The sequence below is a fragment of the Pseudochaenichthys georgianus genome, chromosome 7 (assembly GCF_902827115.2).
Source record: "Pseudochaenichthys georgianus chromosome 7, fPseGeo1.2, whole genome shotgun sequence".
In the NCBI taxonomy this organism is placed as follows: Eukaryota; Metazoa; Chordata; class Actinopteri; order Perciformes; family Channichthyidae; genus Pseudochaenichthys; species Pseudochaenichthys georgianus.
This window is the reverse complement of record NC_047509.1, coordinates 2,944,415-2,971,365: the sequence shown is the minus strand read 5'-3', so window position 1 is coordinate 2,971,365 and position 26,951 is coordinate 2,944,415. Positions and strand designations below refer to the sequence as shown.

At 38.9% G+C, this 26,951-nt stretch overlaps 1 protein-coding gene across 2 annotated transcripts; it reads right to left on the bottom strand.

Annotated features, from left to right (window-relative positions):
• Window positions 1-1,298: 1,298 nt before the first annotated feature.
• Window positions 1,299-25,360, bottom strand: LOC117449083 (deoxyribonuclease-1-like 2). Of its 2 annotated transcripts, XM_034086461.2 has the most exons (10): window positions 25,273-25,360; window positions 15,091-15,244; window positions 14,372-14,460; window positions 12,593-12,604; window positions 7,531-7,617; window positions 5,666-5,763; window positions 5,119-5,231; window positions 3,573-3,730; window positions 3,095-3,191; window positions 1,299-2,143 (listed from the first exon to the last, which is right to left on the bottom strand). In XM_034086461.2, exons 2-10 carry the CDS (start codon window positions 15,235-15,237, stop codon window positions 2,012-2,014), a joined length of 933 nt encoding a protein of 310 aa, XP_033942352.1. In that variant the 5' UTR covers window positions 15,238-15,244; window positions 25,273-25,360; the 3' UTR covers window positions 1,299-2,011. The 2 variants fall into 2 exon arrangements, with proteins under 2 accessions (XP_033942352.1, XP_033942353.1); XM_034086462.2 differs by lacking the exon at window positions 12,593-12,604.
• Between the last annotated feature and the right edge of the window lie 1,591 nt (window positions 25,361-26,951).

Here is a 26,951-nt window from a genome sequence, read left to right as displayed (position 1 = left end):
CTGTAAAGTATAGAGAAGTCAAAGCAATACCTATTTCAAAGATTTTACATTTTCTCTGTTACTTTCCCTGAACATTTTTGAAATTCCTTGAAATCAAATATGTTCTCACTTTCCTAAAACGCAAACTTAACAGTGGAATATTTAACTTTAAAACAAACTATCGGTAAGTCCATTAGATAAAATATAATTTTGTGATAAAGTCCCTGGACGATAATTCTCTTCTATCAGCTCCACCTTTATCATCTGCAACAAAGTGATGAGCACATTCAGGTATCAATCCTGGAACATATATTATTATATTTTATCCGAAATGGGCCATCCTGCATATTATGTACTTACTTTATTTATATTATATCGAATATTTTAGGACATTACTAAAGTAAGTGTTCATATTGTAGAAACATTTGTGAAATGCATTGGCTGCTTGAAACACCAGAAGCAAAACATTCATAACTTTTTCTTTTCAGTACATTTGCTGAAGCTTGTTTGATACACAGTAGGATTTTTCATTTTGTTTATATGTCAGCTCTGTGTTGTCACCTAGTGGTGAGAGTGTGTTCTTATTTTCCTTTAAAAGGGGCCCTATCATTTCCAGGTTCATATTACTATCTAGTGCCTCTACTTTAACCCTTACGTTGTGTTCGGGTCTCCCGTGACCCGTTTCAAGTTAAAATGATATAATAACTACGTTCTAGTTTTTTTTTATCGGAACAAGGCTTCCTGATATCCTCCACAACAGCTATAAACACTACATAACTGATTTTGACCATTTTTGCCAAGTCTGAAGGTCTCTAAAAAAAGTGTATAATTTGGTGTTCGGGTCTGGGGAGACAGCAGAATTGTTTTGGGTGACTCCAGGTCAAATTTGGCCCAATCAAGATTCATCTTTGACTTTAGACCCCCCCCTTCATCCACTGGAAACATGTTTTGCAACATGCACCTGATCTGTTGTGATTGGTCAACCGCTTAGAGATGTCCCGCCCCGCCTATCACGTACAATGTGTTGGAGCAATAGAAGCGTGAGTGTTAGATAGTGATGTCACTATGTTCTGGAATAAACAAAGGAGTCCAATGGAGGCATTTCAGGCAGGGGGGGAGAGTGTGAGGGAGAAACTCTCTATGGAGGGAAAACAAGGATTTTATCCTTTGCAGACCATTTACATGCACTAAAACCTTTATAACACACTACAGGAAAGGTAAAACCCTAAAAAGCAGAATAAGGCCCCTTTAAGAATTAGGACGAGTTGTAAATATTGTAACGATAAAAGCCAACAGGTTTCAAGTAATGACAACATTTTATTTCAAAATAAAAAAAAAAACTCACTGAATATTAAAAACACACAAACTCAAGTACAATAAAAGTCTTACAATTTCCTCACATACTCCAAATATTTACAGAGAAAAGTATTAGGAAATATTATCTCTGATATAATAAGTTGACTTATTAGCCATTTGGAAAATCCAAACAGTTGCATAATGTGTTATTCAAATTCAATATACAGTATTTACAATCATTAAGCTAGTTTAAAAACCGCAACTGCTGTATCATCCATCCTGAATATATTATGTTATTTTATCTTATATTGCATTACTATTATTACATTTATAATAAAGGAAGCAGACCAATACAGGATGGGACATTTGTTATCTTGAGAAAAAGCCATTACATTGGAAAAACGGTATACGATATCACAAGGTCTGATATCTTCAGAAACAAGGTAAATACATTGGGTTTTCAAAATAAAAATGAGCACCCCAATAATCATAATTTATCTTGATATAAAAATGAAATAATGTGTCACTCAATTTTCTTTTTCTCGAGGCTTGTCTGTTACCTTTGCTTGTCATATGACACACTAAATTAGAGGAACGACTAGTACATCTACAAAGAAATCTGTGTTACTTCTAACCACTGTTAAAATAAACCAGATCCCTCTTTATAATCAGAGCATTGATTTGCAGGTTTGGATTAAAAAAAAAAGGCTTTACACCTCAAGACTGAAGCAGACGATCACAGAGCAGACAGGAAGTACTGCACGATAGCTGAGACGCTGATGAGGATCGGGAGGGGGATGGCCTGGAGGAGAGAGGCGGAGCTCTTTAGTCTCACCTCCACAGGTAAGTGGTCGCTCACACCCAGCGCCTGGCAGACAGAAGCAACAGAACACAGAGTTAAAAAAAAAAAACACTATGGCTCTATTCCAAACCACCCCCTACACACTACCCCTCCGTTTGCGTGTTCTCGCGGAGGGTCCACCACATTAAGTGCTGTTCCAAACCAACGAGTGTGGAGGGGGAGTGGGTTATCAAGCCCTCCACCAGCGAGTTTGCATGGCACCTGACTTCACCTGCTGCACTACCTGACGGGACTCAACGCTGTTTGTGTCCGTCAGGAAACACGCCGTTTACAAACAGTTCCATAGAAACATTCATTGATAAACTGAGCTGAACAGATGTTAACAACTTGATGGTTATTATGATCATTTACTCATGTCTAGTCTAGAAAACGGTTAAAGTTGTGTAAATGTACATAGACTTTTGAGTTTTATTTTTCTTATTTTCAATCCAAGAGATGCTGATTTTAAACCATTGTTACAAAATGATGGCATTTCCTATTGGTGCCTGAGACAGGGGAGTTCGTCCCAAAGCTTGCCGCTGTATTTACTCCCTCCACCTGAAAGAAGGGAGCCTCATTCAGCAGAGAGTGTGACCACAGCCGGAGTCCACTCCATCACGGAGGGGGAGTGGGTAGGGTGTGGTTTGGAATTGGACCAAAATCTCCATCTGCCTGCTACTGTGTGCTTTTTGCATTAAAACAATAACAAATGCTGAACTGTTTGAATAAAAGGCAACATTTTAAATATAAAACGTATTTATAAAAAGTAAGATGCAAACAAGAATGACAACTAAGTAGTGATTTACTGTATCTCACTGATGTCACCTACAGTATCTGAAGTGGCAACGGTTAGTGAATCACAATGAGATGTTTATGAAATATTTTAGTCTGAACCAAAGTGTAGACAGACAGCAAGACATTACCATCCACCAAGCCATGCACAATGTGTAAGAGAGGAAAGAGGACAGAGAGACGTACCCAGGTCTTGGAGAGTTTGAACTCTTTGACGTAGTTGAAGACTATCGCAGAGAACGGAGTGATGCCCTTCAGAAAGGGTTTCCCATATACCACGATCCTGAGAAAACACAATCACAAAATAATATAGAATAAGTAAGCTAAAAGAAAACATTATTAAACATTCAAAAAACATCCAGAATGATAGAAAAACGTCCCTTAAATGTGCCTTTATTCTCTCCCCCTTCCCCTCTCTGCTACATTGAACTTATTCTGTTTTCAGATGTCAAGTATTTTGAGCAGCATGTCTTGAAGGCAGGAAAGTTGCATTTCATTTACCGTTGTATTCATTGACTCATGTTATCGATACATGTACTTTGTTTAAAATACATCCTTAGGGTAAGCCTTAAAATGAAAGCAGTTATTTTTAGAACGTTTATGTTTCTTCTTCACTTGATTTTGACTGTGTCTCACACACACATTTACTCACACACAGACCTACCTGTCATAAGCACAGTTGGTGTGCTCCCCGATGGTGGTGTCCACTTTGTCTCGGATCAGCCAGGAGAAACCGGCCCGAGTGAAGAGTCGGATGTCTTTCTTGTTCGTTCGAGTCATGTAGGCGCAGCTGGCATGGAAGTTTCCCAGGAACATCACATTCTATACCGAACACAAACAAAATGTGATACTTAAAGAGGACATGTTTTGCTCATTTTCAGGTTCATATTCATATTTAGTGTCTCTACTGTGACAGCAGGTCTTCATGCTTTAATGTTCAGAAAGGTCTTTGTTACAAAACAAAAGATTCATATCATTGTTGTAAGTTTGCTGAAGTGAGGTTGTTTGATATACAGTAGGATGTTTCATTTTATTTCACAGATATTGTCAGCTCTGTGTCGTCACCTAGTGGTGAGTGTGTTCTTCATTTCATTTAAAGGGCCCTATCATGTTCAGGTGTATATCAGTATGTAGTGTCTCTACTTTAAAGAGTCCTCTCCTGCTGATGTTCAGGTGTATATCAGTATGTAGTGTCTCTACTTTAAAGAGTCCTCTCCTGCTGATGTTCAGGTGTATATCAGTATGCAGTGTCTCTACTTTAAAGAGTCCTCTCCTGCTGATGTTCAGGTGTATATCAGTATGTAGTGTCTCTACTTTAAAGAGTCCTCTCCTGCTGATGTTCAGATGTATATCAGTATGTAGTGTCTCTACTTTAAAGAGTCCTCTCCTGCTGATGTTCAGGTGTACATCAGTATGTAGTGTCTCTACTTTAAAGAGTCCTCTCCTGCTGATGTTCAGGTGTATATCAGTATGCAGTGTCTCTACTGGGACATGTCTCCATGCTTTAATGTCCAAAAAGCTCTTTATTTTTCTCATACTGTGCTGCAGCACCTCTTTTCACCCTCTGTCTGAAACCAGAGCCCAGTCTGCTCTGATTGGTTAGCTGGCCGGCTCTGTTGTGATTGGTCAACCTCTTAGAGATGTCCTGCCCCTTAGCCTATTACGTACAATGTGTTGGAGCGCTAGCCAATAGGAGCACGAGTTTTCCGTAGTGATGTCTGTGAGTTAGGTTCCTGATGTAAATGAAGGAGTCCAATGGAGGCGTTCCAGGCAGGGAGTTTGTGGCAGAGAAACTCCCTCCGGAGGGAACTTTGGGATTTTAGCCTTTGCAGACCATTTACATGCACACAAACCTATAGAACACACTACAGGAGAGGGAAAACCCCACAGATAATAACAGGGCCCCTTCAAACAAGTCCAAGTTGTTTCCAGCTTACAGCTATAGCTAACATCACATCAATGTATCTAATATTCCAATGACTTGTATATAGACTATTCTTGCACTTATTCTATTTGTATTTACCTGCACTATTTTATCTGTTGTATTGTGTTGCACTGTTGGAGGAGGCCGTGACCTAAGATTTTCATTGACATAACTACACTGTAGCTATGAACAAATGACGATAAAAGCCTTGAATCTTCATTGATGTTTACAAGCATTCCCTTCATAGTCTGACATGGTTCGATCATATCAAATCCCATCTTCTCACCATGTTGTTCCATTTCTTGCGGACTTCCTCAAAGACGTCGTACAGTCGGTCGATCTCCTGAACAGCCTTACTGGGATCAGTGTGCAGTGGAACCAAAACAAAGTTCTTGATTGCTGCAGGACAAAAACAATGGGAAGGGGAAAAGGGGATTTGAAAATATACTAAGTAATAAACAAATGTGTGATTCTGGATTCAATCCGTACATCATGATGCTAAAGGTCAGTGTATTTTGCCAATGACTGCTGATTTCCTCTGTTCTCATTTAATTTTCGCTCAGTATTTGTCCCTTTCCGAGTTTTGTTCCCCTTGAACAAAACAAACCTTATATATAAAAAAATCTATTTCACATAAAAGTATGAATCATTCAGGCTTGTAGAGTAGTCATCTCAAACTTGGACTGGATTGATATAATTATTCGTCGCAGAGGATTACAAACCTTTGAATTATAGTATGAATTATTTAGTTCCGATTAACACCACGTACTAAAGCTGTCAATTAACTAGATTTGTTGGAAAACATATTTTTTTTATGTTTCATGTCCACTGACCAGTTTTATCGCTTTGGAACTGAACGGCATACGGCGCTCTGACAAAGGAATTTTTCTTCTCGTACTGATGCTTCCCTGTCACTTTCACCATGCCTGATCTTAATGTAGAAAAGAGAAGAAGAAGAACAACAAGAAGAACAAGAAGTATGATTTGTCAGACGAGGAACAAGACTGATCTGAATCTGTTTTTATCATTTTCTTTATATTTGACATATCAGTCTCTCAGACACACTGAAAGGATCGTATAAGATGTCTTTGCATCATCTTAAAGTCAATCTCATTTGTGTAATACATCCCACCAACATGTTCCCATGGCTTGTTCACTTTAAAAAAATGTTGTCTTAAGGATGTCACTATAGGAGAAAGGTCGTACTCAATACCAAACATACCAATGTCTATACCAAGATAACAAACTGAATAATATAATTAATAAACGCTATTTCTTTACCATTTACTGTTTTCTTTAGAAAGTCATGATGATTCCCACTCTAAAATCTATTTTCTATTAAAACTGTATCCATTCAAGTTGTGCCAAATCACTTTTACAACATGTCATTAAACTCATCATTGTAAAATTAATTAATTAATTATTACTGGAAAGAGCTTGAAAAGTGCAAAACTGTCATCAGCTTACGGTAACTAGCCCTACCAAATTCAATATGGATTTGTTGGTCGCACTGAAGCAATTTAAAAGCGGAAAAAAGTACATTTACCAGGACATGCTGAAGCTTTAGTTTACTGTGTCCCAAACACAATTACGTCTGAAGCCCTTGCAATACTTCTACGATACCTTGGCTACTGATTTTTCAAATATCGGCATCAACTTGAAACCAAACAATTGGTTCTCGTGACAAAACCATGAATCTCCACCACAGATTGTGAACACATGGTTATTAACCTTGTGAACTCAAACTTGTTACCCAAGTTAAATAGAGTAAGTAAGCTAGCATTTTAGCACTTCCGGTTCCTTCGACAAAAAATCATAAATCGAATCGATAGATTTACGATTTGAATTATAAAAGTAGGGTAGACATGTGGAGATTGTCCGAATGAACAAAACGTGATCTTCAATGTGTCTCAACCACCGACCTTATTTTGAGCTATTTTCCAAAATCCTATGGAGAAATTGCATTGGTTTTTGTGGAAGGAACCGGAAGGAGTTTACCTCCGGGTTTTAGGACGCGTCACTGTGGCACTCTATAGTCAACACAAATAAGTCGATTTTTTGTTTGGCGTGGGACACAAACAGCCGTCTCCTCTGTCCGCTGGTGGACGCCAACAAGTGTATTCAGGGGTTTTTTGTGGTCGTTTTTTATCCCAGAGCTTATTGGGTCATTGGGTATTTCAGACGATTTCTATCACATGTTCCACTTATTTCTTTGTGATTTTCTTCAGTCAAGGTTAGTAAGAGGTCGACTACGACTCAAATCTTAATATTGACAAGCTTAAGCTTCACAGCAGAAACCTTTGGAAGATTTAAAATACCAAAAGTAAAACAAATTAAGGGAAAGTGTTATATGCACTTGCTGTCATAGCTCAAAGAAATATGTATTAAAAGAACCGTTCAAAACCTTTTTCTCTGTTTCAATTAATCCAAACTTTATCACTACCATAATGTTTATTGTACTACCTCATTGGATTTTGGAGCATATGCTATGAACATCTTATATTTCTATGGATCGGTTTTTAACAATGTTCCCAAATTGGGATCAATAAAGTACTTATCCATCCATCCATCTATCCATCTATCCATCCATAGAAGTTTGTTTTTATGATATAATTTTTTCATTTCTTCCTTTTTTTAATTGAAATCGAGGCGAAACAAGCGGTGTTCCGGTGTGGTTTTAACCTGAACTTGGTCTTACCTGTAGATGAAAACATACTGCTGCATGTCGGCGGGAGAGTTTCCCAGACTCTTACTGGATACTTCCTTGTATTTGTGATGTTCATACCTTGTTACAACAGAGACAAAAATCAACTATTAATGACAAAAATCAACAAAGACAGCAGTCAATATATGCACAAATGACAGGGCTCAGATTTTGGTGAGAAAGAACCAAAACCTCCATTCTGAACACAAGCCCACAGGGATTTGGAGACTTTTAATAGATGTCAACATGCCATTTGACTTTTAAACACTTAATCAAATCAATCAAAACCAATTCAAAAACTCATAAAATCAGATAGTATTGTGCTTGTGTGTATGTGTGGACCATGCAGAACATAAACCATTTCCTACATATCCTACTATTCATTTCAGATTTCAACATCTTAAGAATACTCAGTTTTGCAGGCACAAAAACATATAATCTAAACAAACCAAACTCCTGATTTAAGATCAGCTGATACTGAAGGCAAGGACAGCAACTCATGATAATATCGCTCTCACCAGCTGCTCTTCAACTCAATGGGTTAACAAGCTACACTTAGAGTAAATATTGTACTTTTTAGAAGAAGAAGAAGAAGAAGAAGAAGATTCAACTTATTGTCATTATGTAGTACAGGTATTATGTAACAAAATAGTTTCTCTGCATTTGACCCATCCTAGCGTTAGGAGCAGTGGGCTGCCATTATGTACGCAGCCCGGGGAGCAGTGTAGGGGACGGTGCCTTGCTCAGGGACACCTCGGTAGCACTTGGTCTTTCTGGGACTTGAACTGGTGACCTTCCAGTTGCCAAGCCGAGTCCCTATGGACTTCGCCACCACCGCCCGTCCATCCATCTATCCATCTATTTTTGGATAGATAGATTTTAGCGCACAAGATAAGAATTTAAAATACAACAAAGTGTTCGATTGTTATTGGTCGCAATCTGTGACCTCTTGCAAACAAATGCTTGTCCTAATGGGGAACACCAAATGTTCTAGTTGGGTCTATGAAATGCATTCAGATCCAGAAAGAAAAATGTCTCCTCTTAACTTCCCACATGGTTTCAATTAAATATTCTAATACTCCATAAAGTGTGATACAATTTAGAGGCGTGTGACTCCTTTGTTGATAAACCATTGGACTAAACTACATAAATGTGTATAAAGAAGTCTACTTATGTCGTATAATGTATCACTCTCAAGAGACATTTCGCTGAGTTGAGTAAATGTATCTTATAACACTGCTGGACTTATACTTCAGTAGGATTTTTGAATGCAGAACTTGTACTTTTACATCAATATATATGTTCTCTTTGTTTGACAAGACGTTTCCCACAGATCCACACATGCACAACAACCTCGCTTTAGACGGTTTACAGTAAAATATATAGAAATCATGCTTTTTATCCCAAGTTGATTCATGGTTTATAGCCTCATAATTGTCCCAGGGAAACCAACAGACTTGCATTTGTCGATTAAAAAAGCCAATTAGCTAAAGCAATTTAATTATTCACCAACAATTTTTAGACGGATACGGACACAAAATCATAGTTCCCCGTTAGCCATCACCAGAAAGAAAGCAGCCGATTTTTAAGTAAAGCCTTGTTCCAGATATATACTTTGGGTTTAATTGGCTAATTTCAAAGGTGGAGCAAAACATTGGTGTACATACCAACCTTTATTGAAAATATACTGACTTAAAATTTCAGTGAAACAAGTTTATTTTTGGATATTTTGAAGTGTTTGTAGTGGTTTGATAATTGACAGCCAGCGACTTATCCTCAATATCAATACTTGGGTATTCTACTCTTACATTTTATGTATTTGTACTGCTATAGTTGTAATTTTCATTTACTCAAGTGAGGGACTTATGGAAAGTAGCTCAAAGCTAAATCCGTTATATTTACACTTGGCACATTTCATGTTTTAAGTGTTCATTAATGTGCAATGTCCCTGCCAAATAAACGAATAAATAAATATCCACAGTATTATTTACATTTTAGATTATAATTAAATTAAAAAGTGATCTGCAAACACCAAACAATTCTTTCTAACAACTGTAACTAAACTTAATTTGCCAAGTTATAAAATAGTTGATTATTTTAAAAACCACATCATCTGACTTTCCTGTATATGGTGTCCCACATGGCTTAGTATTGGGTCCACTACTTTTTGGTCTTCGTACAGCAGTCACATTTTCAAGAACGTATGATTATATATCGCCAGTGACATTGACATCTACGTTCAGTTGACGTGGGACAAATTATGCAAAATTCATCGAGCTATCAGTGTTCACAGTCCTTTTTTTGGAAATGTGCTCCTAGATGTTTTGTTATAATGGAATAAAACTGATTAAACTCCCTGGGATTTTTGACAACACAGTAACTCTAATGTCTTCGAATAAATTAACGTAAATGTGTGAATAGTAGGTGAAGTAAAATGTATATTATAATGCTTTTTGACTGAATCAAGCCGAAAAAACATGCGTCTGATTTGAATAAATTCCAATTTAAACCCTTTGATATAGTCAGGTGTAACACTTTATTTTGGTAAATCTACTCAGTTGACTCAACAAAAGCATATGTTGTTATGTAGGTCTGCAGCCTGTTTAGCCTAGCTTAGCACAAACACTGAAAGAAGGGGGAAACTGCTAGCCTTTCTGAATCAAAATATTTAAATGTTGTATCTTGTTTGCTATCAAGCTAGTCAGGTCCTGTAGTTAGCTGGGTTTAATAGACAGTAGAGTTATAAACAACAAGCATGGTTTTGTTCAGTTCTGCAAAGTTATCTACACTCACTGCGTCAATATAAAATTAGGGCTGAACGATTAATCGATAATAAATCGAAATTGCGATTTTAAATGATGCGATTATGCGCAAAGCCTGCGATTTTTTTTTACTTTTTTCTTTTTTTCTTGTGTGTCAGTCATCCACACCAATCAGAAGTGCTGTGCTCCACATGTACCAGCCATTGTTAACCAATCAGAAGTGGCCCATGATAGAAGGTGATAGACAGATTGATCCAATCACCTGCCAAGTATTTTTGAAAGTGCCTGCCCTTTCCAAATGGCTTCCAATGGAGCTTTCCTAGATGGTTTGGTGAAACAAACCATCTGAGTCAGGCTAGTAATGCTCCATCACATGTTTTACATCCATTACAGGGTGAATCTTAAAGGGGACCTATCATGCAAAATGCAATTTGTGATAAATATGTGTCCCCGGTGCGTCGGGGAACTCACGCAGCATCAGAAAATAAAACCCTCTCTTTTCCTCCGTACCCAAATCTTTGAAAAACGGGGGTACAACGAGCGGATACAGGTTTGTTGCCGATCTGACGTCAAATCGGCAGCGGACCCACAGAAAGTTGCCATCAGAAACAATGCCTGATGTGTTTTGGACGTAATCTCGTCTTTGTTTACATTAGCAAGCCTCGCTAACACTCAGAGCTAACCTGTACTGTAAAGCACATGTGTTTAAAAAGCAGGAAATAAAAAAAGGAACTCATCTTGTGATAAACCCACAAGAGAAAAAGCATTTGAGCTCCATACTGTTTCAGAAATAATCTTTGATGTGGTTTAGAACAGGATGGCGTTTTATCACAGCAGAATTTAACTTTATCTCCGGTAGAATTCTGATCAGGCATGAGCTCCGCCTCCTCTTTTTTTTTTTTCAAGCTAAGGACCCAAAATCCGCGTTTCTCTAACAGGGCTGCAAAAGAGGGGTATGAGCAGTATGAGGCAAGGCTACAATGGGTGATCTGTTTGGTATTTTAAGCAAAAAACTTCACAGACATGTGTTGTATAGGTATGGCCCTACAATATATTTTTCCAATATAGCATAATAGGTCCACTTTAAACTAAAGCTTGACTTTAAAGCAATTTAATGTAAGTTTAGTTATTTCACTCGTAGCTCGGGCTGCGGGGGTGCTAGAGACGGGAGCACGTTGATACGACCTTCCTAGCCGGAGATATGGCCTTTTTACAATAAACTTCCGTTGTGTCGCTTAAAAACATTTATCGCAAATCGCAATCGCAATATTTGTCAGAAAAATCGCAATTAGATTTTTCCCAAAATCGTGCAGCCCTATATAAAATATAAACAAAAATATGAAATAGTGTCAATGCTAACTGCTGGTTTAAAACACAATGTCTCCTTTTCACATTTCTTTGAATATAATGTTTAATAAACCATATGGTAAAAGTAAACCAGTGACATTCCAGGTACTTGGAAAGTGAATGTGCTAACTATTGATTTAGCTTGAGGTTTGCAAAGGTGTAAAGTAACTTAGTACATTTACTCAAGTACTGTACTTAAGTAACATTTTGAGATACTTGTACTTTACTTGAGTCTTTCCATGTTATGCTACGTTGTACTTCCATTACAATTCAGAGGTAAATAGTGTACTTTTACTCCACTACATAAATGTTGTACCTTGAGTTACGATGATGATGTGAAATATAATCAAGTGTTAAATCAGACTTTAGTTCCACCTGGAGTAAATCCACCAGCTACCCTGCAGTCTACAAAGTACTTCAGACTAGCTGCACCTTTACCAGCTTTGAGAACACTTTCATGATCAATCATTATAAAACATATCATATTTATTATTCTGAAATGGACCAATCTGCACAACGACTACTTTTACTGTCGCTACTTTTATTCCTACACTCTGGTACTTCTCCTTTTACTCAAGTTCAAGATCTGAGTACTTCTACTTTTACTCAAGTACAAGATCGGAGTACTTCTCCCACATCTTTAGGTTTGCAGTTTGCATCATATTTGTGTTAAGCTAGGCTTGTCTGTGTCTTTGAAGCAGTTCCTTTAACCTTAAGGTTCAACAGGCACATCAATAATGCTTTAAAATCATGATTATTCAATGTGCCAGACCATATTTTTGTTGATAAACCTACAAATTCATATACTTTTCTTCCAGTGGAAACAGATTTTGTTGACAGTCAGCTTGTTGCAAATGTACCTTAACGTCAACTATCCAAAATAAAGTGTTAAACATAACAGGATTAGTAATTAGATGAAGTTCTACATGCTCATAAATCCACTGTACCTTTGAGTGGCCCTGTTGGAGGCAGACAGCAGACACACAACGATCACCACGTTGATGCAGTTAAAGTTGTGATTTTTTGTCAACATTCAAAAATAATTACAGAGATTTTTACATGTGATGCTGTACTGTATGCAAAATCACTTTTAACAGCTTTTGTCGTGAATAGAGAAACAATTTATTATATAACACAATATATTACACAATATTTTGTGCTTTCATCTGTTCTCTGAACCTTGACTTTTTCTTGAGTTGAAATCAAATATATTTCTCAATGCACATTAGTCTAATTTCTCTCAAATCGTGTGCGGAAATTTCAAATCTGTTGCCCTGGTCATGTGAAATGTTAATGTTTAAATAATCCGTTCATCTGTTTAACTCTGTCTCTAAACAGAATTTAGTAACAATTAATAAAAAAAAATAAACATGAATCCTTATAAAAGTGTGTAATCATAAGGCGCTTTCACACCAAGGGTCTTTCTCAATGTCGAGGAAAGCTGCTCCAGAGCCACTATTTCAAGGATACTACGTCATTGAGTCCCGCCGAAGGACTGTTCCAATGTCCAGCATACTTGGAATTCTACCGAGGCCGGGGTACTTCGTAGCGGGAAATTTCGAGGCTGCACATGTGTAGACTCCGCGGTCTTAAAATCCCCACAATGCTTTGCGCTCAGACCCATTTCCAAATCTTTGGCGGAAATCGCGGTCCATTTAAGGCGGGGCCTCGCATATGACGTACATCTCTTAGCCTGTTCCACAATTCTTCGTTTTCCGAGGCTATAAGATGCTTGCCTCGCTTCTGAAGCAACTGACTCGCAGGTACATGTGCTACCAAGCAAGCCTCCTCGACATTGAGAAACACCCCAAGTAATTTTCCCAGGAAGAGTTCCCGGAACTTAGTTACCCGGAAATCTTTAGTTCCGGAACTATCCAGTAGATCGCGTTCACACCGGAACAAGTCCCTGAGGGAAGATTACGCAAAGGAAGCCGCTGACGTCACTTCTTCTTCTGCTTTGGGTTTAATGGCAGGCAGCAAACGACTTCACGGCGTATACTGCCACCCGAAGTCCCTGGAGTTGTGGACTTCAGTAGAAGCTGCTGGGAAGACTCCCAGCAGTTTCTACTGAAGCCTTTCGAGTAAATCGCCAGAAGCACCGACACCTCCTCATCACTCCCATGTTTTATTTTTTGTTGCCATAAGTTAGTCTCTCTCCATTGGTGCGCTGGGCTAATGCTAATAATGCTAATGCGAGCAAATAAAATGGCAGCTTCACAAAACTTTTCTGAGTTTTAGCGGCCGTGGTTTGCAATCTGCCCAGCCAATCAGAAATTGGAACCTTTTCCTCCCCAGGAAAGTACCACCTCTCTAGCAGGGACTGAAAAGGTTCCCGAAAAAAAAGTTCTAGTTCCAGATCTTTTTGGTGTGAACGCAAAATCTCAGGAACTATCGGAACTATTGCTGGGAAAAGTACTCCGGTGTGAAAGCGCCTATAGAAACTGCTACTGACCAACTAATGGGATATTTCAAAACCTTACATCCAAATCGTGTTGTCAATTATGGTTTATAAGTGTATAACATATCAGTAAATCATTGAGTCATTAAAACATGTAATACAAGGTGCTTTATGACTTAATTTGCCACTGCCTCCAGCAAGTGTTTTTTGTTGCCAATAAAAATTAGGCAATATTTCACAGACAAAATAAAAACGTTAAGGCTTTGTGCTCCTTCCTACAAACTAGAGAGTGAAGCACAGTGACCTGCTTCACTAATATTCTCCTTACCTGTTTACAGAAATTAGAAGCTTTTGAATGGCTTTACCATCAGGATCCTTCACCCCCTGCAGGAGACAGATATCACAGCGAGCCACGACCTGCAGACAGAAATACACATACAATTTAAAACATTAGACTACAGGTTATGCATTAGTTCAGTAAAAAGGTCCATGAGATTTGAAAGTACCTGTATTTACTGTAGCTCATACATCACAGATAATATTTAATCATTGTTTTAGTTAATAAAATATGTATTGTGCCAGTTTATTTTGACAGCATGGTAATGATGTAATAGAGCAGGACTTAAAAATCAATAATATGGCAAACATTGGGAACAGGATGTTTCAGCTTCTCAGAAAATGGTTGGGGTGTGTGTGTGTGTGTGTGTGTGTGTGTGTGTGTGTGTGTGTGTGTGTGTGTGTGTGTGTGTGTGTGTGTGTACTGGCTCTCGGTAGGTTAGGGTTAGGCATGTGTTGGTTATGATAAGTCTCCAAGTCAATGTAATGTCCCCTGAAGTGATGTATACATGGTGTGTGTGTGTGTGTGTGTGTGTGTGTGTGTGTGTGTGTGTGTGTGTGTGTGTGTGTGTGTGTGTGTGTGTGTGTGTGTGTGTGTGTGTGTGTGTGTGTGTGTGTGTGTGTGTGTGTGTGTGTGTGTGTGTGTGTGTGTGTGTGTGTGTGTGTGTGTGTGTGTGTGTGTGTGTGTGTGTGTGTGTGTGTGTGTCCTACCCGTGTCAGAGTGTGTAGAACTCTACTTTGTGACGCTTTGGCCAAGTTGAAGTTGTCCACATTGTAGGCACAGATCCTGAATCCTGAATCTCCCTCCACCAGCAGGGAGAGGAGCGAGAGAAGGAGAGGAAGGAAGTGCCACCTCATGGTCAGACTGGGGAGGGAAAACAACACAATCTCATTGATGTGAAGCATTGAACGGTTACATGTGAGGATAAAATAAAACATTGAAATAAGGTATGCTGAGTTTTGTCTTTTTGTTTAGCTATATGAAGTCATAAAGTTGATCTGAAATGAGGCTCGAACAACAGAGGGTGTCGTATGCAGTGTAGATTGTAAAGCCCCTTTAGGCAAAATTGTCAGTTATGATATTGATATATGATACGATAATACTTTTATGCAAATGTCCCCTCTGTGGGACTAATAAAGGTATTCTGATTCTGATTATGGTTAGATTGAGTCTGTCATTTTTATTGCATCACCGTAGCTTCCTTGGCAACAACAACCAAAGACAGTGGCACTGGTCTCCTGCTCTCTCCCAAATGAAGCTTTTCCCTCTTCAAGCTACCTAACTTCACTCCTTCCACCTTTGAATTCCATGCCCTCACAGTAACCCATCCTATACAATTAACCATTGTTGTTCTCTACCATCCACCAGGCGCCTTGGGGGACTTCTTGGAGGAATTAGATCATCTCCTCTCACACGTCCCTGAAACTGGTCCTCCCGCTGTACTTCTCGGAGACTTCAACCTCCAGACGGGGAAGATAGACGAACTAACATCTCTCTTATCCACCTTTGCTTTCTCACTGTCTCCGTCTCCACCAACTCATAAAGCTGGCAATGTCCTTGATCTCATATTCTCAAGGAACTGCACTACTTCTAACCTCTCTGTAAACCCGCTCCACACCTCCGATCACTTCTTCATTTCATTCTCTCTACCCCTTTCCAAACATAACAAACTAATCTCTTCTCATTCTTCACCTGTCCGCCGCAACCTTCGTTCCCTCCCCCCTCTACCTTTGCTCTCAGCCCTCCCTTCCTCTGACTCGTTCCAACTTCTGCCTCCAAACTCTGCTGCAGAAACTCTCCTCTCGAAACCCTATGTTGTAGTTAATAAACGAAACAATTTAACAAAATTGCTTGTCAAAATACCAATACCACAGGACCATCTTTCTTTTTAAAGCAATACTTTTACTTTGAAAATCAATGCATTCTAATGCTGGGTAAAGTTGACCCTGGTGGCGGTTTTAGGTATAAATAAATCTCCGGCGGTTCTCGTGTTAAATGTAAGTATGTAGTGGTGTAGAACATGTGTTGGTAAATATGTTACTTTGTTACATTTGTTATCACCAAAAAGGTGTTCCGTGAAAGTAAAGCAAGTTCATAATTAGATAGACATCGTGAGGTATTTATTTTCGGTACAGTTTATGTTGAAACCGTTAGAGCAGGGGTCTCAAACTCAAGGCCCGGGGGCCAAATCCGGCCCGCGACTTCATTTTATGTGGCCCCGCAAGAGCTTGCAAAGAATATAATAAGTTTATTATACCGGTTACATGCCACTTTACAGAAGCAGGTTGCCCATAAACTACATGTCCCACAATGCATCTCGTTTTGTGACATGCGCACTGAAGAGACCTGGACTTCTGCTTTCAGACGTAGTTAATTACTAAGTTATTACCCTATCCGATAATAATCCAAGTCAGAGGCAATAATGTAATATAATGCATTATTTTATATTTATATCGTCACAACCGGCCCTTTGAGTGCAACCTTTATGCGAATGTGGCCCACGATGAAATTGAGTTTGACACCCCTGCGTTAGAGAGTGGCACACTTGTTAGCCTGTTCCATTCTTCTTCGTTTTCCGAAGCCGTGGATTGGAAGCATACTTGCTTCGTTTCTGAAGAAAGTGACTTGGAAGTACGCGACTACCAAGCCAGCATCCTCAAGATTGAGAAACGGCCATAGAGTCTCTCAAAAAAGTTGACCTACAATCTTCGAGCAGATTTACAACTGAATTTTGACTTTAAAAGCGGTACACAAGCACTTGTAGCATTTAGTTTTGCATTACTGTAGAACAAAGAAGACCTACAGTATGCTGCACAAAATGTGCTACATAAATAAACCTGAATGTCTATAGAAAGTTATCAGTGAGACAACGTTTTTTTAATGCCAGGTCGGAATCAATGACGTAAAATAAAATTGATAAACAACAAATACCATACATTTGCCATTTTACACCTACCCACAAACAATATTTGCATAATGTAAAATGATTGTGTCAGGTGGGGCAAGGGTAGAAATGATAGCAGCTATGAATTACTTTGCCTGTTCTCATTTAACTTATGCACACACCAATGTTCTAACATTTCTTATTGTCAGACATGCTGGCCTCCATCTTGATTTCTTGAATATTTATGAAAAAACGTCAGAGACAACAGTAGAAGACGGTTTGGTTTCTATACTTGAAAATAATGTGTTTTTCTTAATATAAATAAAAACTAAAACAAATGAAAATTTGCAGATGTAGATGCACAATTTATATTTCTTCTTGCTAACCTGAACTCCTTGAGCTGTCATTTAAATCGGTTTACTATAGCAATTACATCGATTTGACAAATTATAAAAAAGGAATTTAACTAAGTGGAGGGGCCTTGATTATATATATTGTTTTTTTTTACAGAAACTAAACTATATATTGCCATGCACATCACAGTGAAGTGAAACCAAATGTGACAGTGCGGTGAGACAGCGACTCTTCCCTTGAGATGGTATTCTCACTTTACACAAAGAGGAAGCAGCGAGTGGGTGGAAAAGCACTTTTAAAGAAATGTCAAAAGAAATGAAAGAAACAATGAACTGCAGGAGAGTTTTCCCAACCAAGAAACACAGCAGGAATGTTGGTGAACTTTGGCAGCATTTCTCATTTCCACAGTAGAAACCGAGTGTAAATATGCGACAGGTTTAGTGGTTAAACTGGTCTGAAGGAGGAGTGAGAGCATGTTCAGACCTGAGGCGGGGGGGCGACAGTCACCTACTAATCTCCTATTTATATGTGTTTGTATTGGCAGCTACAAAGACGGATAACTAAATACTATGTTCATTATTATTACATCCACACTGAGCTTAGACAGGGAGTCTCATGCCGTGTTCTCCATATCTCAATACATTAGTATCCATGAAGCCGTATCACATGATGCATCATCTCAACATCATTGTAAATCATAGCTTGCTATTAAATCAATAAATACAATAATTGTCATGGATTCAGAGACCAAGGTCTCTTTTAAAAAGGGTAAAGGGGATTTACACATGCAGTGAAATCAGATGGAAGAGTTTGGAGAACTGAAAGTGTTTTTGTCATTTGATGTGAAGTGCAGACTGCATTAAACCCACGGTTGTAGATAAAACCCCACATTTTAATCACACGAATATGGGGAAGAGGGAAGGGAATAAAAGGGGAAGAGGGAAGGGAATAAAAGGGGAAGAGGGAAGGGAATAAAAGGGGAAGAGGGAAGGGAATAAAAGGGGAAGAGGGAAGGGAATAAAAAGGGAAGAGGCCCAGCTGTGTCAGACCTTTAAGCACCCACGAATGCATCAGTGTGAATAGCCCTGGTTAGGGTCTCAGACTTCCATTCAGACGGCTGTGAAGAACTTCATGACGTGAGGAAACGACAACCATCGCTGGTTTCATTTGACCAGCATCTTGTTGTCATGCTGTAATCATCACATCATCACATTCCTGCCGACTACAGCACTAATGCTGAATGAATGCTGATCCGACACAGTTTGGCCTCTCTCCTGCATATTCACTATGTCAAGTCATAGAGAAAAGATGTCACTGTGAGTTTACTGCATTAAGCACTTCCTCTGTAAACATTGGGATTTCAGTGAGGAGTGCAAACACAACTCTAAAGCCTCCTTCTGATCTCAGAGTGCATCTGTTGGTCTCTCTGAAATGAGATTATTAACCTTCAGTCTATCGGTGAGAACTTGCCTCCACCAATTCCACAATTAAAGTAATATTAGTAAACAGAAAACACTTTTTTTTAAAGCAATTGCCGTCTGTGGTGGAATGGTTGGATTTCTATTTAGTAGTAAAGACAGGTTTACTAGCTGCTATAAATGTGGAACATGAAGCTGTTACTGGGGTCACACACACACACACACACACACACACACACACACACACACACACACACAGTTGTTTAATCCATCCACAGTGAGTCAGTTGAGACTGTTGCAGCCCCTCCCCGGAGGTGGTGGGACCAGAAGAGCAGCTTCTGCACAAACACTCCCTCAAAAAAACACACACACATTTGCTTGGTTGCTGATTGGCTAATGGTTACACAAGCCAAAAAATCGTTATGACATCATAAAGTGGTCAAAATCTGATCAGCTCATTTTCAGACAGGTTTTTATAGAAATGGATCAAAAAGAGAGAGAATCTTTGTTCCTGAAGCTTTCAGAGTCTCTTTCCACAGAGGGGACACATGTTGATGTAGAAGAGACATGAAGAAGAGGGGACACATGTTGATGTAGAAGAGACATGAAGAAGAAGGGACACATGTTGATGTAGAAGAGACATGAAGAAAAGGGGACACATGTTGATGTAGAAGAGACATGAAGAAGAGGGGACACATGTTGATGTAGAAGAGACATGAAGAAGAGGGGACACATGTTGATGTAGAAGAGACATGAAGAAGAGGGGACACATGTTGATGTAGAAGAGACATGGAGAAGAGGGGACACATGTTGATGTAGAAGAGACATGGAGAAGAGGGGACACATGTTGATGTAGAAGAAACATGAAGAAGAGGGGACACATGTTGATGTAGAAGAGACTGTTCTGGATCTGGATCTGGATTAATACTGAGCAGAGCCCAGAGGTATCACGCTCAGTGGGGGATGGATGATCCCCGCTAAATGTCTTAAAATGTGCCGGAAGCTCTCCACGGTTTCTGCGATGACAGCTTCTTCTGGTAGCAAATTCCACTCTCTGATTGTTCTCGGAAAGAAGGAGTATTTAAGAGTGTCACTAATTGCGAAAATGTGCTCAAAGTTCAAAGAATTGGCTTTGCGGGTTGCACTTCTTCTAACTGGCTCTAGGTACATCGATGCATCGATGGCTGAGATGTTCTGGACAATCTTGAAGAAGAGAACCAAACGAGCCAATCGCCGCCTTTCACTTAATTCCACGCAGTTCAACCGCTCGAGCATTTCTGTGACACTGCTGTCCCATTCATAATCTCCAAAAATGAATCTTGCACCTCTTCTTTGTACTGATTCCAGGACATTACTGTCTTTATCAGTGTAGGGGTCCCAGACCGAGCTGGCGTACTCTAGTTTAGAACGTACTAGGGCCACAAAAGCTGTCTCCTTCAGTTTCTGGGGACAGCGTCGCAGGTTCCGACGTAGGAATCCGAGCGAACGGTTTGCCTGTGTTACAATTTGGCCAATGTGTTGGCCAAACTTCAGGTTCTTATGGATTTCTACCCCAAGATAAGGCTGGTGGGTCACCTCTTTTAACACCTGGCCACATAGAGTATAGTTTTTAATGTGCGGGTTAGTTGATCTGCTTGTTCGTAGGATGTAGCACTTACTAGTATTAAAGCACATTCCCCAAGTGTTAGCCCATTCCTGAAGGCTAGTCAGGTCACTTCCATTTTTAATAGGCCTGTAGAGCAGGCAGTCATCCGCAAATAACCGCACTGTAGATGCTACATGTGACGGCAGGTCATTAATGTAGCATAAGAAAAGCAATGGACCCAGCACAGTGCCTTGTGGGACACCAGAGTCAACGTGAACTGTACTTGATTTCACCCCTTCTACGACTACTTGTTGGCTTCTTTACATGTTGATGTAGAAGAGACATGAAGAAGAGGGGACACATGTTGATGTAGAAGAGACATGAAGAAGAGGAGACGCATGTTGATGTAGAAGAGACATGAAGAAGAGGGGACACGTGTTGATGAAGAAGAGACATGAAGAAGAGGGGACACGTGTTGATGAAGAAGAGACATGAAGAAGAGGGGACACGTGTTGATGAAGAAGAGACATGAAGAAGAGGGGACACGTGTTGATGTAGAAGAGACATGAAGAAGAGGGGACACGTCTTGATGTAGAAGAGACATGAAGAAGAGGGGACACGTGTTGATGTAGAAGAGACATGAAGAAGAGGGGACACATGTTGATGTAGAAGAGACATGAAGAAGAGGATTTTGCATAATATGTGACCTTTAAAAGAAAAGAATATATATTTTACATTTATAAATTAAATCTAATATTTAATATTCCATTCCTCACACACTTAATGTATACATTATATCCTGCTTTATATTTTGTTACTGTAAATGTGAATGTCAACATGTATATGTTCTACTTTGTTAATGCTATTGTATTTCTATTTGAGATGTTTACATTTTGGAATGTTTATTTCTAGTCTTTTATTTTCTCTAATGTACAATGCCTTGTCTTTTTATGCTGCTTCTTATGTTATCTTATGTTATCTTAATCTTGGGATTGCTGTTAGCAATGAAAGGTGCTTTATAAAATCGATTTTATTATTATCTTATAAAACACATGCCATCACACCTAGACACAGTTTTATATATTAACATTAAACAACGATTAAAGCTAGATTAAATGCAGCACCATGTACTCGTAGACCAGTTAGGGTTGAATCAATTTAAATGTCAATCAAAACAAATTGATATTTAAAAAAAATTATAATTGAGATGATTTAATTTTTTGTTGCCCAGTTTTATTACCTTATACTAATAAAATAAATCCAACAGTTTAACTTATATATTTATTTGAAGCAAATATGCAGGACCAATACAACTGCACGCATCAATAACAATAATTTACAAATAAATGAAGAAAATACATCTAGTAAGTCATTTTGGATAATGTGGGTTGTGGTGTTATTCAATTTAGAGCCAAGTCAATATATTGATTTAGTAAATCAATAGCAGAACAATCGGCTCCTAATATTGCTAATGAACGAATGCCATTTAAACCTCCATAGGAGATGTCCTTGTTTTCTCACTTTCATATCACATTTAATATCTTTGGGTTTCTGACAGAAGACATCTCTGAAAAACTCGACCTTGGACTTTCAGAAACAAGGAGGGACATTTTCACTATTTTATAACATTTTAAAACCATACAATGAAGCTAGAATATAATCATTTTATGTGTTGCAACACAGATGAAATGATGCATGTAAACTGTTGAGGCAAAACAGGTAATATGATATCACTATCACTGCTCGAGCAACCTGACATCTTGTCAACAGTGAGCTTTCAGATCACAGAACAAACAAACAACAATGACAGAGGAACATTTCAAAAGAAGCTAAGCAACAAAAACACGTTTCCCCTTTTCTGTTTCCTGATCTCCTGATTTGTGTTTTAAGAATAAGACACAAAAAGGGGAAAAATGCAGTGTGTGTGTGTGTGTGTGTGTGTGTGTGTGTGTGTGTGTGTGTGTGTGTGTGTGTGTGTGTGTGTGTGTGTGTGTGTGTGTGTGTGTGTAGGCCAACCCTAATGTTCAAAGGAAGCATTAAGACAGGGGTGTCCAAACTACGGCTCGGGGGCCAAATGCGGCCCGCGGACCATTTTGAATTGGCCCTCAGCAAATTAAACAAGTATAATGTAATACGGCCATAAGTGAAACTTGTCTTATATTGCACTTCTTCAGTATACATGTAAGAATTAGGGCCGGGACTCGATTAAAAAAATTAATTAGAGGCTTTGTAATTAATTAATCGAAATTAATCGCATTTTTAATCAAATATACATATTTGACCTGAGAACAGTGAGAAGCAATTTTCACATGGATTTGACTCCAAGTGGTCGACAGTCGAGTGCAATCCAGTGAGCCAGGGAGCTGGTTATTTCCTCAGACGTGGACTTACTTATTACTATTACTATTACATGTCATTTGTTAGACGCTTTTATCCAAAGCGACTTACATACATTGAATACTGTGGACAATCCCCACAGGAACAATTTGGGGTGAAGTGTCTTGTCCAGGGACACAACGACATGTTGACTGCAGTGGGACTCGAACTTGCTACCCCCTGATTCGAAGTCCAGCACTCTACCCACTGAGCCACAGCCGCCCCACCTGGCCCTGAAACCAGTCACCTGGTTGAGTGTGGGTTGGGTCAGGGTGTGGTTCCTTGCACTCGGAGTCGGGCTAACGTCCACGCTAGCTGCTACATGCTTTGCATTTAGATGATACTTTAGGCTTGATGTGCTGCGGTGATATGCACATTCTTTTTTGCATAATTTGCACACAACCGTGCTCTTATCGACGCTTCCATCCGTCCGTTTTTTAAAACAAAATGTCCCATCCACGGGGCCGACCAAAGCGGTCTCATCAGCTTGTTCGTTCATGTTTGACTATTGTTCCCCGTGGTTTGTTGTTGTTTGAAGTCCCATGCTGAAGTCATGAACGTTAGTTGGTGCTCCAGTATAATCGGTACGCCTGAAACTCATCCAGTGAGAAACGTTCCGCTGTGCAAAAATAAGTGCGATTAAAGTGAGATTAAAATGTATTAATTTTTTTAACGAGTTAATTTTTGTGTAATTAATTAATCTTAATTAACGCGTTAAAGTCCAGGCCCTAGTAAGAATACATTACACAGTAGAATTCCCGTGGTAATAAGACCACTTCTCAAATAAATTCAGTCTATTAAAGTTGGAAACATCTTCTAACATATCTTAGTTGATAAGACAAAAGCCCAATGACTTATTTACAAGCTTGAAATACACCCCTGATTATAATCAATCTGAGCTTCTGTTTTAAGGGATGAGCTGCCAACACTCACAAGCATCATTTACCTACATGTGATTGATTTTGCTGACTTATAACTGAACTTATGAGGCGATATACCTCTAGTCTAGTGAATGGCCCAGCCCTTCGTATATTTTTCTGTATGAGGCCCTCGGTGAAAAGAGTTTGGACACCACTGGGTTAAGAGAACGAGGTAGGAGGGGGCAGGGCCAGCTCAGTTAAAAACATGCGGTTGTGCTGGAAAGTCAACACGATGTTTTATAAAACCCCATCATTCCCAATATCCAATCAAAGTGTCTTTCCTCTTACTGATTGAAATACACACCCTGTTTGAGCAGGAAACACAGAAGTAGGCTTCAAAGAGCAGATTCACTGAGTAAAGTTTGGAACTATGTGAGCCGGTCACCAATTAACATGGGAACTAGTTCATCTTTAACACCATTTGACCTTAAAAATGAAACAGTCGATTTAGCGTATTTAAACATTGTGCCTATGACATTAGGCTTTACAGAACTCTTTTGTAGCTTCAAAATAAGATATTTTCCAAACTCTACAACAGTCAAATGAAACCTCATATTGAATGTCCAAATATGGTTTAAACCCATAAAACGCTGCAGCTCAATATACGAGTCAACAGAAAATCACCGGCTATTTTGATGGATTTAACGCAAAAAATTCTCAAACTCATTAGTTTCCTAATTCAGATGATTTGCTCCTTTTTCCAAGTGATGATTAACTTTAAATATTTAGATTTTGAAATGTTGATCAGACAAAGTAAGTTAATGCATCCCTTTGGGCTACAGGGAATAGTGGTGCACTTTTACATGTGTGACATTTTACAGACCAAACTGTCAATCAGTTAACAGAGTAAACAATCTGAAGAATAGAAGATGGATTTAATCGTTAGCTGCAACTTCACATAACTTTATTTAAAAGTTTAGTTTGCCCATATACAAAATATGTAAGGCTACATTTGGAAGAAAGGTGTAAATAATTGCACAATATCTATAATAAAACTAAATCATAAGACATTCATTTTGACTTTCGCATTTTCCTAAAAAGAATGTTTAAAGTTTATGATGAAGAATGTATTTGTGATAATGTAAAAACATTGTTGAACATATCAACATTTAAATAAAAGTAGAGTTTACAGGTGAAATAAGCAATGAAAACACACATACAAATAAACAGTAAAATGTGCAGCTCAAACAAACACACCTTAATCAGGGTCACACGCACGCACCACACACACTTCTGGCTTCAAACCCAACAAGTTTCACCTTCTCTCACAGTCATTCTCACTCACACATATCAGCACCAGCAGCTGGTACTGGTTCAGGATCAGTTTAAGGTTCTGGTGCTGATGGGCTTCTTACCTGTTCAGGTGACCGTGGTTTCTTTCTGCTGAAACTCTGCTGCGTTTCCTGCTGCTTCTCCTGCTCGGTGGAGGATCTTCACCTGCTGCTGCGGTGTCACTTTAAGCCCCTCCCACTTCCCCTGCTGCGTTCAAGACCTATGGGAAATACCAATTTCCGAAATAAGGGGACATTTACAATGTTACAGCAAACGGCAGTGCAGATTAAAAGGCAAACATCAGAATCAGAATTCGTTTTATAATCCCGCAATGGGGACACGTACAGCGTTAGAGCAAAGGTGACATAGCAGGTCAAAAAGGCAGCAACAATTAAGAGTAAGCTAATATATGAAATATAAATATAGAGACTTTTTGCACTACTTTTTATTTTGTATCTGTGTATTTTATTATATGTCGCATTGTTGGAGGAGCTCAGGTCAGAATAATTGCATTGCCATTTCTACGCTTTGTGCATATAATAAAACCTTTCAATCTTGAATCTAGTAAAAAAGGACATTTGTAACAAAAATACTAAAAACTCATCCATGACTAAAAATGAGTAGGCTATCAGCATTTAAATATCGAACAGAACAAGGTTTGAGATGTTATAACGATGATGTTTTGTACTTAAAAATGATTATTGCACACTATAATTGCCAGAAAGAAAAGTGTCTATTGCACGTTAGAGGTTTATGGTTGGGTATCGTTTGAATTTCCACGATTCGGATTCGGATTCTACTTTTCGATTCTGGTTCTTAACGGTTCTCTATTCCGATTCTTTGAGGGGCAGGGTAAAAAAATGATACATGCTTCTTCCACCAAAACAATTACATTTATTCGAGAAACTTTTACACAGGTTAGTTTACAGTAATGTTCACATTAATCAGTCTGTTTATATTCACTGCTATGTAACTTTAACCTGAGAACCACTGAAGCTACAACAGTGCAACAGTCCAACTTTTAAAGGAAATAAGTATGTGAGCATAACCAATAACCTACCATAGCCAATAACAAATACATGTAACGTATTTTATTTGTGTTGTTCATTCATATCTTATTTTACTATTTTATTTATGTATATTTTTTTATCTCCAGTTTAAAACGATATGTCTGGTTTACTGTCCTATAGTTTACATTGGAATTATTTCAAACCTGTTTTATCCCAATAATTATAAAGGAGTGCCTTGGAAATATGTGTTTACATAAATTGTGATCAAAACGTTTGAGACCCACTGAGATAACTTAGACTAAAGTGAACTATCTAAACACTCCGAGTCCTTTACCTCACTGAGCTGAAGTTATCAGCCTCTCAGTCTGACTGGAGAGGACTCTCCTCCACATCATTGTAGAAACATCTTCTTCTAATATCCGTTAGAGCAGCTAGCACCAGATGCTAATAACAACAGCGCTGGTACCGGTGCACCCTCCCCTTCTCCCTCGCTCGCTCCCTCGCTCACTCGCACTTTGGCTGTGAGCTGCGGTTGCCAGATAAACCAACATCCCCCATTTTCATCACTTGCAGCGCCCATCGTACAGGGCAAATGAAAAGTGTAACCAGGATGAAAAGGGTGTTACATTTACTTAATTATGAATGTTGTTACATCAAGGCCGAACATTAGGATGAGCCCCAACGGTCAAAACTTTTTTTTTTCTCCCAGAGCTGTCAGCGCAGCACATCCACAGATCTGGCGCCCTTGGCGA